This window comes from Camelus bactrianus, chromosome 16, assembly GCF_048773025.1.
Source record: "Camelus bactrianus isolate YW-2024 breed Bactrian camel chromosome 16, ASM4877302v1, whole genome shotgun sequence".
Taxonomy (NCBI): domain Eukaryota; kingdom Metazoa; phylum Chordata; class Mammalia; order Artiodactyla; family Camelidae; genus Camelus; species Camelus bactrianus.
In genome coordinates this window covers 59502876-59515177 of record NC_133554.1, presented here as the reverse complement: position 1 = coordinate 59515177, position 12302 = coordinate 59502876, and the positions used below count along the sequence as shown (strand labels likewise).

The following is a 12302-nucleotide window of genomic DNA, read 5'->3' as shown; positions in this document are numbered from 1 at the left end:
AGTGCTGCCGTTCCCCGGTGCACATCCCAGACTCGCGGGTTGCTTCCAGTTTGGGACCTCCCTCTGGGTTGCGACCAGGGGCGGGGTTTCTGGCTGTAAACCACGTGCCCCTTTCTCCACCGGCCGTCTTGGTTCCAGGAGCTGCTGCAGGAGTTTGCGTCAGAAATGCGGAAGCGGGAGCACGAGTTCCGCCTGCAGGCCGACAGCATGAGCAGCGCGGTGCTGGCGCAGGAGCTCAAGGTAGCGGGCGCCCTCGGGCCGTGGTGGCGTCTGCGTCTGCGGGGAGGCGGCCTGCGAGTTAGGGTTCACGCGAAGGCCTGCTCCTTCCTGCGTGGGCCGGGGTCTTTGCATGTGGAGCCGGGGTGACGTGTGGGGGACACACTTGCCACTCTGCCCGCCAGGAGGGCACTGGTGCCACCCGTCTGCAGCCAGTTAGCCCAACCTTGGGAGGGTGCCTCCCCGGGAAAAACCGCCCCTCTGATCCCAGCTGATGCCTGGGACCCTGCAAAGCCTGTCCGTAGCCTGTGTCCTCCCGTGACGCCCCTAATGGGCCTGTGAGGAGGTGCCACTGGTCCTGGAGGAGTGACATGGGAGGGCCTCCTGGTTTCTCAGTTGGTGCTCGGGCTGTGGTGCCAGCTGCCTCTCCTTGAACACGGCTCTAGAGCCCTGCCTGGGCTCCCGTGAGGAACATGTAGGCCTGACCTTTGGCCCTGAGACAGGGCCCGGCCTCAAGGGGAAGGGGGACCTGTGCAGAAGGATGGGGAGTGGCGGTGACACTTGCTGGGCCCTGCTGGCCCCAGCTGGTTACACCTGGCAGCATCCAGCCAGATGTTTGCAAGCTAGACACTCAGCCCTAGTGGTCAGCAAGGGCCCCTCCGCCAGGCCACCTGAATCCCCCCTAGGGGGGCTGCTCCCCCAACCCCGACCCCAGGGCCAGCAGGACCTTGAGGCTGGGGCTGCCCCACAGTGCCCCCTTGAGGCCACTTCGGGGACTACTGACCACCACAGCCTAGGGCGCCCTTTCAGAGGAGGGAGGAGTGGCCGGGCCCCCCATCCGCTCTGGGTCGGCTTCGGTGCCCTGAGCACTGCCCCTCGAGGGCATCACTGCCGACCCAGGAGGGCTGACTTGGCGCTGCGGCCTGTGTTCCCGGGCGACAGAGGCCCAGAGCAGCGGCTGGGGTGTGAGCTGCGTTCTTCCAGCCTCACCTGTAGGTGTGGGCTGGTGTTTGCGTGAACCTTGGACGCCCAGGGGCTTGCACGCCCTGTTATTCTGCGCGGCCACGGGAGTCCGAGTCCGGTCTCACTGCTTTATTGCTGCTTGTTTTTTTTAACTGGAGCACAGTCGCTTACAACGTGTCGGTTTCTGGTGTGCAGCGCAGTGTCCCAGTCGTGCACATACAGACATACCTTCGTCTTCAGGTCTTACTGCTCCTTGAATCTCAGCTCTTATTCTCTCAGTCCTGGTGAGACGGTAAAGCTTACTTCTGACGGCTCCGCTTGGACCACTTACGTCTGGCTGAACTCTTTCCCTCTCAAAGGTTAAACTGTTGAACAAAGAGCTCGCGGCCCTGAGAGAGGCCGGCGCGAAGGCCGCGGAGTCCCTGCTGGGAGCTGAGGCGGCCAACTCGGGGCTGGAGGAGCAGCTGCGGCGCAGAGACTGGGCGCTCAGGGACCTGGCCGCTGTGAAGGACGCCCGGTGCGCAGCCCGCCCGGGCTGGGGGCCGTGTGGTGTGGTCTGGACGCTGGCCCGCTTTGCTCCAGGCCGGCTTAGCCGCTCTCGGCTTTCCCCTAACGCTGGACTCTTTTCAGGATAAAAGAGCTGGAGGGTGAACTTCACTCTGTGCAGCTTACCAGGAGAAGAGAAGAGGAGGCGCTGAGGAGGAAGTGAGTCTCTGTGGCGCCCGCTTCGGCCTGGGGAAAACACCCCCGGTTCGCCTCGGCGGCAGGGCCCAGCCTTTCTGCGGAGCCACTGCTGGATCAGGCCTGCTCCCTGGGAGTGTGCCTCCACCTTCCAGCTCAGATGAGCCTGCTTGTGTGTGTGTAGAGGGGGACGCCACCTCCCTGAGGGTCACAGAAGATGCCTTGTGAGTGAATCAGGGAAGCCCCCTGGGCTAAGAGCGTTCAGTGCCAATGTTCTCCTGTGTTGCAGCAGGGCCTCTAGGGCAGGGGTGCACACAGGCGCCTGTCCCCCGTGCACGGTGTGGTCAGCACAGCCGCTTGCAGCCCGTGCAGCATTGTTCACGGAGCCACGGCGGCCAGGGGCCTGCGCCCCTTGGCACGAGGAGGGCGCTTCCGCCCTGTGGTCTGGCGGTTTGCCTGCTGAAAACAACCAGCCGGCAGTCAGGACCCGCCTGGTTCAGAAATGACTCCCTTACCGCCCTCGCCTTCATGACCCAACCTTTCTTGAGATTTGGTGAAAAAAGTATATCCTGCCGGAAACTAGCGGGTACAGCACCTGGCGTGTGTGTCCTTTTTTGCTAACAGACGGTGGAAAATACTGAACAAGACGAGGACTGGTTGTAACTGGGATGTAGGGTACGTGGCGTGGCTGGTTGAGCAACGCTGCTGGGACTGGAGAGAAGTCACGTAGGAGTGTCTTCTTCATGGCTTTTTGCTTCTTAGTAAACCAAACAGAGTAAAAGCATAGAAAGCCACGAGCGTTGTCAGTCAGTTGCCAGCAACACCTAGCAGCTTGGTGTGTCATCCAGGTGACCGTCGGCTCTGGTGACAGAGTTCCAATGGGTTTGGCAGCTCCAGCAAGACAGACATGCACCCAGCGGCCTGCGTGGTGGGACGCTCGGAGGCTGGGGGGAGCGGCTGAGAGGAAGGGCCATCTACCCTGTGTTTTGCCCCTGCTGTTGGGGAGGCTGCTGGTGGCATTCCAGCAGAGCACCTGTTGGGGGGTCCGTCTACCGTGGGATGTGCTCCGGGGGCGGGCAGGGCCTGGTGTTTGCGACTGCGCGGTGTCTGTGGAGAGAACGGGCCCGCAGAGTGCGACCGGTGGAGGGTGCGCCCCTGCAGGGGCCTGGTGGTCGGGGGTCCCTAGCCGGGCCTGCTTGCTGCCCCGGGACCACGTGTGTTTCAGGCACGAGGAGCTGGACCGTCTGGCAAGGGAGAAGGACACGGTGCTGGCGGCGGCCAAGGGTGCCCACGTGGAGCAGCTGCAGGCGCTGGAGGCCAAGGTCCTGGAGCTGCAGTCTCACAGCGACAACCTGGAGGTGCAGCTCCGCAGGGCTGAGTGGAGGCAGGAAGACGTCGCCAAGGAGAAGGACGCCGCCATTGACAAGTGAGCCCTGGTGTTTCCGCCACAGGGAAGTGGCCCCTGGGCATCTGCTTTCCTTAACCATTCCTGTTTTCTTTTCTTTTTCTGAAACTGCGTAGCTGGTATGTGTGGACGTGTTTATTTGTGGTAAAATACACGGAGTGTAAAAGTGGCCATCTTAACCCTTGTCAGGTTCAGTGACATTAAGTACATTCACACTGGTGAGCAACCGTCACCCCATTCACCCCAGAACTCTTTTCTTTGTAAAACTAAAACTGTGCCCACTAAACAGTAACTTCCCGTCCCCTCCCCTGGCCCCTGGCACCCGGCACCCTCCTTTCTGTCTCTGAGTTTGACTCCTGTAAGGGCCTCGTGCAAGTGGAGTCCTACACTCTGTCCTTCTGCGACTGGCTTGTTCCACTTGGGGTGGCGTCTTCAAGGTTCAGCCCTGCTGTAGCCAGTTTTTAAGGCTCGATAATATTCCATTGTTTGTATGTAACTACATTGTGTCTCAGTGGCTCATCTGTTGGTGGATTTGGGTTGTTTCCACCTTTGGCTGCCGTGCACAGTGCTGCTGTGCATGTGGGTGTGAGATATCTGTTTAGGCCTCTCTCTGGTTCTTTTGGACGTACACCCAGACGTGGAGCTGCTGGATCACGTGGTGATCCTGTGCTTGACTTTCTCAGGAGCTGCCGGACTGTTTTCCACAGTGGATGTACCATTTTGCCTTTTTTCAGAAGGGTTCCAGTTTCTCCATAAACTAGTTTCTTTTTAAACCCAGTTTTCTTTAGGCATCTAAGTCAGGCCACGATGTGTAAGCAGCCCTGTCCCGCTGCCTGGTGTCCGGGGGGAGGGGCCGACACGCGGGGGCCTTGTGTCGGGGTGGGGGGAGCGACACACGCGACCTCGTGTCTGGGGGGAGGGGCAGACACCCAGGGGCCTCGTGTCTGGGGGGGAGCAACACGCGGGACCTTGTGTCGGGGGGGAGGGGTCGACATGCGGGGCCGCTGTGGCTGAAGCTCTAGTTGAAGCCCATATCTTGGCTGCCATTAGGGATGTGATCCTTAGAGAAGCTGGTTCGCTGAAGACAATTAGGATAGTTAAGTCATTTGTAGAGTCTACTGTGTTTAGCAGCTGGCTTTTCCCTTTTGTTCGGGAAATATTTCTGTCTCTTCTTTGCAGAGAATTCTCTGCCAAGTTGTATTTCTCGTTAAGGGGAAATAGCTCTTACAACTGTGAAACACCAGGAGATTCAGGCTTACCAGGGGTGGCTTCGCCAGACGGCCTGTCTGTTGTTCGACCTGTGAAACGCAGGCAGCAGCGCTGGAGGAGCAGAGGCGACCGAAGCCTGATGGGCGTGTCTCCCAGCCCTTCCTCCTGCTGGGAAGGCTCTGTCTCTGGGCCCCGCTCCTGAGCAGCGGCTCAGAGGCCAGCGTCGGGGTGCACAGACCGTCCTCATGTGGAGGCCTCCATCCCTCTGCCCTCGCCTCGTGGTGTGTCCATCCTTGGGTTCCTTCCTGCCCCTCCACGCGCCCGGTCAAGGGGCTGTGAAGTGCAGCATCGGGGCCAGTCAGGCCAGGGCGCTGGGGCCCTGGGAGGGAGCGTCGGGGTCTGTACCCCACGGGGACGTCGTCGTCAGCAGGCAGCATCGGAGCAGCCCGTGCTGTGAGCCAGCTGTCTCTTTGGGCCCGTTTGTGATGGTTTCCCTGGGCGTTCATTCCTGAGTGGTGAAGAGAGAAGCATGACCCGAGACAGCACTGTGGCAGCCAGGTCACCTGTCACACGGACTGTGGTGGGGCCACACGGCACTGTGACTTCCTGGGACGCACAGCTGAGACAGAGAAAGAAACAGGGGAAATTAACTTCAGTGACACTTTATTTAACCCAGTATGTCCAGAATGTCACGTTAAGTCATCAATGTGAAACGATTGAGGAAAAAGGGTAACTGAACTTGTATAAAGGAATGAGGATTGGGATATTTTGCATTTCTTGGCGCTAAGTTTTGAAGCCGCAGCTCAGTGCAGGCTGGCCTTTGCCGAGGGCATCTCAGCCGGGGCTCCGGCCTCGCCCTGGAGGCTGCTGCAGCTGGGGTGCCTGAGGGCGTCTCCCCCGCGGTGGACCGCTCGCTCCCTGCTGTCGCCTGCCCGTCCCTGCCCGCGTGTGGGTGAGTTCTCAGAGGCTCTGGCAGCTGCGCTGGGCTCTGTCGGCTGGTGGTCCTTTGCCTTCCCGTGGCCCAGTCACCCCCGTGCGGCACTCTGTGGCCTGCCCGTGGGACATGGCTCTGGAGTGGCTGACACCTGAGCACAGCGTCCACCCTGTGGCACGCCGAGTGCGGCTGAGGAGGGAGATGGCCCGGGTGCAGACACAGTGAGCCCCACGAGCTTTGTGTGGTTGGCATCGTGGCTACTCGAGTCAGCACCTTTAGGGTCTCCTCTAGAGTTTTTCTTTTTGAGAGGTTTACCCAGTTTTTGGTGACTCTCCCAGGGAGTATAAGGGTTCCTGCAGAACCTCGTCTTACTACTCAATTTGAAAATGTGTGTTGAACGTCTCTGTACGGCAGCGCTGTGCCCGGCGTGGCGGGGGTGTCGGGGTGAGTCAGGAGGCGCTGCCTCAGGACTGGAGGCTCCGAGAGGCGCGGCCCGCCCTTCCCCGCGCGCCTGGTGCGGGCCCAGCACAGGCTCAGCGTGCCGCGGCGGCGGGCGCCCGGGCCAGTGCGGTGGGCGGGTGGGTGTTTCTTCTTAGGGGATTTCCTAGTCTGAGCAGGAAGCCTCTGCCCCGAGGCGGGGACTCGAGCGTGGCAGCGACACTGGCTGCGCTGCGCACACGTGTGTTGTGGAGGAGGGAGTGGGGGAGAGCCACAGCCACGTTCACGGGGCGCCCCTTCTTTGCCTAGACTTCGGGAAGATGCAGCAGCTCTCAGATCCGGCTGGGACGCCCAGATCGCTCAGCTGTCCGAGGAGATGACCTCCAAAGACCTTCAGGTCCAGTCGCTCCGGGAAGAGGAGATGAAGCTGAAGGCACAGGTGGCCAGATGCCAGCAGGACATCGGAAGGTATCAGGCGGTGGGGGCGGGAGGCCTCTCCCCTGGAGCAGGGTCCTCCGTCTGCACCGCGGCCGTGAGAGCCAGTGTGCCATTCAGTCCGGGTCAGGAATCACCCCTGAGGCCTTTCGTCTGATTGTTGACGCCTCAGTGTCTTTTCCTGCCCGTTGGAACGAACACTTGAGTGAAGAGAATACTCTGCTGTCTTCCTTGAGGATCACCGAAGTACAGCCAGCGTCCTCGCTGACACTGTGCACTTGATGAATGTTGACAAACGGGCGCGCCAGTCGGCAGTCTAACCGCGGCGCCGTCAGGGCGCAGAACCCTTGCGGCGCCGAAGCCCCTCGCGCCCCCGCCAGCCTGCCCTGTCGCTGGGGCCTCCTGATCTGGGCTTCGGCCCGCCTGGGGCCCGGCGCTCGACACGCTCTCGTGTCTGGCTTCTTTCGATGTTTACTTGAATATTTGTGTCAGGTTTTCTGTGTTCCTTTTTTTTTCCCTGTCACCTTTGGTAATTTGTGTCTTTCGATGAGTTTGTCCATTTTACCTGACTGTTGACTTTCTTGGCATAAAATCGCTTATGGTATTTCTTTGTTCTCTCTCTCCGGTGTGTGCGTCTGTAGCAGTGTCCTCTCTCCCTCTTGATGTTGGTGATTTGTGTGTTCTTTTTTTCTCCGTCAGTCTAACTAGAGACCTGCCAGTTTTACACATCTTTCCGAAGAGCCAGTATTTGGTTCCTCTGATTTTTCCCGGTTGCTTCTCTGCCTTCAGTTTCACTGCCACCTGCTCTCACGCTTGGTGTTGTCTTTCGTCTGTTTCCTTTGGTGCTGATCTGATGTCGTTTCGGCAGCTTCTAATGCTGGAATCTCAGATGATTAATTCTGGACCATTCCTCTTTTCTGAGAAATACAGGTATTTCCTTTCAAGCACTGCTTAGCCACATCCCACAAATGTTGATATTACTCAGTTAAAAATGTTTCCTAATTTCCCTGCGACTTCTCTGGTCTGTGGACTTAGACACGTGGTGCTTAACTTCCCATTGTTTTGAGATGCCCAGATGCCACTCTGTTCCTGCCTGGTCTGATTCTGTTGTGACAGCGAACACGCTCTGTGTAGCTTTGGCATGTGTCCTGTCTCAGTGACTGAGGAGGACCTGAAGGATGCGCTCCTGTCAGTTCCAGGGCTGGAGATGGCACGGGGCCGGGCTGGTGTGTTCTCGCCACCCGTGTCCTCCCATGGGCTCATCTGCCTGCTACTTGGGAGGCTGAAGTCTGCACCTCTGGAGGCTGTTTGTGGCTTTCAGTTCTAATGGATGTGACTTTACATGTCGGGAGGTCTTTTAAAAAGCACTTCTGCATTAAGGGTCTCTGTAGCCTCCTGTTGAATGACTGCTCATTGTGAGCAGCAGCACCCCACGCGTGGGACCACGCCTCGTTCCTTGGGGTCCTGGTCTCCTGTGCGCTCGCCAGGGCTGCGTGGTGAGTTTCCCCCTTTCCCTGCCTGCACTTGCTCTGGGGGCCTTGCTTTGTGAGCTCCTGTGACGTTGCTGCCTGTTCACTGGAGCGTTGAGATAGTCTGACGCTGTTCCTGCTACGTCTGGGTTTAAATGTCCAGTGTGCTGTTTGTTTGCTATTTTCCTCAAAGTTTTTGTGTCTTGCTTTTTCTGCCTTTTAAAAAATCAGCTGAGTATTTTTAGGAGTCCATCTTCTTCCCGCCGTTGTCTTCTATAAACCTCTTTATTTGGTGACTGCCCTGAGTGCAGGGCGCACGGCCTAGCTCTAAGTCATGCTGCCTGTTTCCTCACCACTTCTGGCCTTTCTCCCTGTTCCTGTGCTGCCGTACATCTCACACCTGTGTGGAAACTGCATCTGTAGTCACAGGTTACTGTTATTTCCACTTTGATCAAACAACTGTCCTTTAAAATTTTTTAAATAAACAAGAAGGTTCTGCTGTGTCGCACACAGAACTACATTCAATGTCTTATAATAGCCTATGATGAAGAAGAACAGGGAGAAGAATCCGTGTGTGTGTGTGTGTGTGTGTGTGTGTGTGTAAAACTGCACCGCCATGCTGTGTACCAGTAACACTGCAAATCGGCAATACTTCAATTAAAAATCACCTTAAAAATAGGAATAAGAGCCTTGTATTTTCCCCAACATTTATTTCTGTTGTTCTTCATTAAAAAGTTAAAAGGGAAAATCAAGCCCAGGTCTCCATCGGGCGCCCAGCTCTGCAGCCCCGGACGGTTCCGCGGCTGCGTTTGCAGGCTCTCCTGCCCTGTCGGTCTGAAGCCTGCCCCGCGGGCGGGAGCGCCCAGGCTGCTGCTTCCCCTCCAGCCCTGGAGGTGGGTCTGCGTCCTGGCCCTCTGTTTCCCTTTTGCATTTCCCGTTCCCCCATGTGCTGCGGTCCTCCTTCCTCCAGGCCCGCGGGTTTCTCTGTGTCGCTGGTGTGCGGTCAGCCGGCTGCCCGGCGTCTGGGGCAGGGGCGGACGTGCTCATCTGCCCCCCACCCCGGCTCGCGCACCCCGGGCTGCTGGCAGCCGGCTGGGCTGTCTCCCCGAGTCCCCTCTGCCAGGTGGGCGGGGCTTCCGTCTCCTCCTGTGCGGCGGCCTGTGCTCTCCCAGCACGTCTGTCTGCAGTCACTGCTGTACAGAGTCCCTCCGTCCCAGGTCTGTCCCCGCGGCCAGAGGCCACGTCTCGCAAGCGTCTGGGGGTCCAACACGTGACCGCCGGCCCCAGACCTGGTCCTCCTCCTCTCACAGGCACCTGCTGCCCGGCTGCGATTGGCTAACTGGTCAGCTGTACCTGCTGAGCGGAGGCGTCCTTTGAGGCGTGAAGTCTCTGTTAGGGAGGCTCCAGGGCCTTCTCCTCACCAGGCCAGTTTAGCCCTGTTGCTGCCGCGTCGGCCCGGGGTCCCCCCGGGCGCCCTGGTCATCCCCTGCTGACCCCCAGGACCCGCACGCCCAGCCTGTCTCAGCCCCACAGGCCTACAGCACACGTCCGCTGAGTTTCAGAGGGGCCCCAAGCAGATTCGGGAACTCCCTCCTCTGCCTCGGGAAGTCCCAGAGCTGTTTCATCCTCCCAGCTCTAAACCCAGCCGGGCCGCTACGCAGCACTGGGGCCTGCACGCCCCCCACCCCCGTGTGGGACTCATCCCCGGAGGTCTGTCTCTAGGGGCCCCAGGCCTACCCTGCCCGCTGCCTGGTAACTGGAGCCGTTCGGGGTCCTCGTCTGAGTCCTGGATGTCCCCGTGGGAGGCGGGGCTGGTGGCAGGTGCTACTCCAGAGGCTTTCTCTCACCTCACACCCACGGGGGGGCCGCCGCCTGTGATCCCGGTGGGTCTTTGTCTGCTCTGTTACTCTCTGTTGCGCTCAGGTCTCTCCCCCCTCCTGCCCCAGCTTTGAATGCTGGACTCAATTGGGGCCCCCAGGCCTGCGTCCTTCCCTCTCAGCCTGGGGAGGGCGCAGGGCACCCTGGGCGGCGTGGACAAGGCCAGCACTTGGGGTTGGTGAACCCACCGCACATGAGGGCCTGGACCAGAACTGGGAGGGGGCCCTGGAGCCTGGACCTGCCCGGCCGGTCTCCGGACAAGCCCGTGTGTCTGTGACAGAGGTTTTCTCCCTTGCAAAGCCAGCAGTGACCAACGTGATTTGTCTGGGGGAGTAGCTTCTATTAAGTACTTCCTGCTCGTGGGAGTGAGGCCCTGTTTCGGACACTGGCGCGGAGTCCACGAATGGCGTCCCCTCCCTTGGGGCCCCTGCAGCCTCCGCTCTGAGTGGGCCGGCTGAAGCTCTGGTCCTCAGTGGCCTGGGTTCAGAACTCAGGACCTGGCCCTTCCCCACAGTGTGACACATGCTGCTCTACCGTGTCCTCTGGTAACTGCCTCTCCGGAGGGCTCTGTCTAGCTTTGAGCCTTTGTGTTTTAAAATGTCTTTATTTTTGCCTCACTGTGTGAGTCTCATTTCACTGGGTCAGGACACTAGATTCTAAACCCTTTTCCCTCCGGGTTTTAAATCCCCTGAGAGCTGTGTGACTGTTGCCCTGTGACCGAGGGCCACCAGTGGAGCGGCTGCCCTCAGTGCCCGCCCCCTCCCGGCTCTCCGTGGTCGGCGGGGAGGGTCACGGGGCTGCCTCTCTCCCAGGGCTCGGGCTCCCCTGCGAGGCCCATGGCCAGGGTCGGCGGAAGTCCGGTCCATTCCAGGGCTAGGGGGCGAGGTCTCTGTCGCCTTGCTGACCGTCAGCCGCTCGTCCTGGCCACATGGCCCCCACGGCCCAGCCGGCAGGAGAATCTTGTTTCTCCCGCGGAGCCGTTTTCTGCTTGTCCGGGTTCGTTGTCTTTCTCCTCCCCTCCCCTTGCTAGGTGCCCTTCTCTTTCTCAAGCTTGAGCCCCTCTCCCGGCGCTGGGTTTTCCCTGCTCCCCTCGGGACCTGAGCTGCGCGCAGGTGCTCCTCCCATGGGTGCAGCCCTGCCGTCACGCACATGGGGACCTCGGCACACTTGACGGTCGGCGGCTTCCCACCCTTAGGTACAAACAGCAGCTGTTGCTGGCAGCCGAGAGGGAGCGGAGCCTGGAGCGGGACAAGGTGCAGCTGGAGCTGGACTGGCAGCGCCGCTGCGAGGGGCTGGAGCGGGAGCAGTACCAGAGGTCCGAGGACCTGATCCAGGCGCTGACCGCGGCCCGAGACCAGGTCTGCGCCCCTGCCTGGCCCACTGCCCTGTCCCACCTCCTTCCGCGGGAGGGCAGGCTGGGAGCGTCCGTGGCAGCGAGCAGGGGCTGGCCCGGGCCCTCCCAGGTCACCCTCTACCTCTGAAAACACTCAGCCTCACCGAGCAGCTCCATTTGTAACAAGATTACAGGCCACCGGCCAGGGCAGCGGGGAGGGCACCCTGGGCAGGGGCGGCCCCAACGCCCGCTGTGCTCCGCCGGCTCCGAGGGCCGCGTGTCTCCGGGGTGCCTCGCCTGCATGTCTGCTGTCTGCTTCCCAGGAGGGTGGGGACCCTGGCCGGGACCCTGAAGGCTGGCACCGCTCCCTCGTAACCCTCCCGTGCCCCAGATGGACTGAGTCGACCTTTTTCCCAGGAGGCAGCCAAGCTCCAGGAGACAGAGCTGGTGCTGCGTGAGCAGGAGGCAGCACTGAAGGCCGTGACCCGAGAGAGAGACCAGGCAGTGCAGGCGCTGAGGGCACACAGGTTCCACCCCAAGGAGGAGGCGCAGGTGAGGGCCCCTCTCCTCCGAGCCCCCCCCCCCAGGAGGAGGGCTCTCTGAACCCGCTCTGGGTGGCAGCCATGGGAGTCGGCCCAAGGAGAGCCAGCGCTGGAGGCAGGTCTCTGCGGCCCCTTGGGACCCGGCACAGCGAGGGCGAGTCTGCGCCTCAGCCAGTCAGGGTGACTCTGTGCTCCGTCTGCTTGATGCCTTGAGCCTCTGAAGCCTCAACCCCGAGTACACGTGCTACTTGGGGCCGGCAGTTAACGTGCGTCATAGCGAGAGCTGTCTCCCAGCGCTGTCCCTGACCCCAGGCTGGTTCTGGGCGGGCGGCATCTGCAGGCCGTGGGTTCACAGTGCTCATCTGGTCCCTGCGCCTCTGCAGCCGGGGGCAGGTCCCCGTCCGCGGCTCCCTCGCGCTCCAGGGCAGGAGTCTGTCCTGCGTCTCTTCCAAGGGCTGCTTGCTTGGGCGGGACCCGCGGCGACAGGGTCGCACGGTTCCAGCACCTTCCAGGGCTCATGGTGAGAAATGGCCAGGCTCTCGGCTTGTCCTCTGCTCGTGACGTAGCACGTGGGAGGTTTTCCTTTGTCCTGGTTTTCCAGCAGCGTGGCTGCGATAGACCCTTTGGGGTGATTTTCTTTGTGTCCATCTTGCTTCAGGTTTGTCGCCTTCTTGGACCTAGGTTTTCATCAGGTTTGACACTTTTTTTGCCGATGAGTTTCTGGTGCTTTTCTGTCCCCTCGGTGCCCGGGTCTCGAGGGCTGTGCTGCCCCAGTCCTCCTGGGCTCCTTCACGCTGCT

At 60.4% G+C, this 12302-nt stretch overlaps 1 protein-coding gene across 15 annotated transcripts in view; it reads left to right on the top strand.

Annotated features, from left to right (window-relative positions):
• The window catches only part of CCDC57 (coiled-coil domain containing 57), a 73010-nt gene that overhangs the window by 16213 nt on the left and 44495 nt on the right, over nucleotides 1–12302 (top strand). For all 15 annotated transcript variants that reach the window (XR_012499703.1, XM_074344016.1, XM_074344014.1 and 12 more), the window contains 7 exons: nucleotides 139–240; nucleotides 1539–1696; nucleotides 1810–1884; nucleotides 3086–3286; nucleotides 6156–6314; nucleotides 10824–10986; nucleotides 11379–11513. Coding sequence is in view for 14 of the 15 variants with exons in the window: in XM_074344016.1 (XP_074200117.1) it covers nucleotides 139–240; nucleotides 1539–1696; nucleotides 1810–1884; nucleotides 3086–3286; nucleotides 6156–6314; nucleotides 10824–10986; nucleotides 11379–11513 (993 nt within the window). In the remaining variant the exon portion in view is untranslated. The remainder of the gene's footprint in view (nucleotides 1–138; nucleotides 241–1538; nucleotides 1697–1809; nucleotides 1885–3085; nucleotides 3287–6155; nucleotides 6315–10823; nucleotides 10987–11378; nucleotides 11514–12302) is intronic.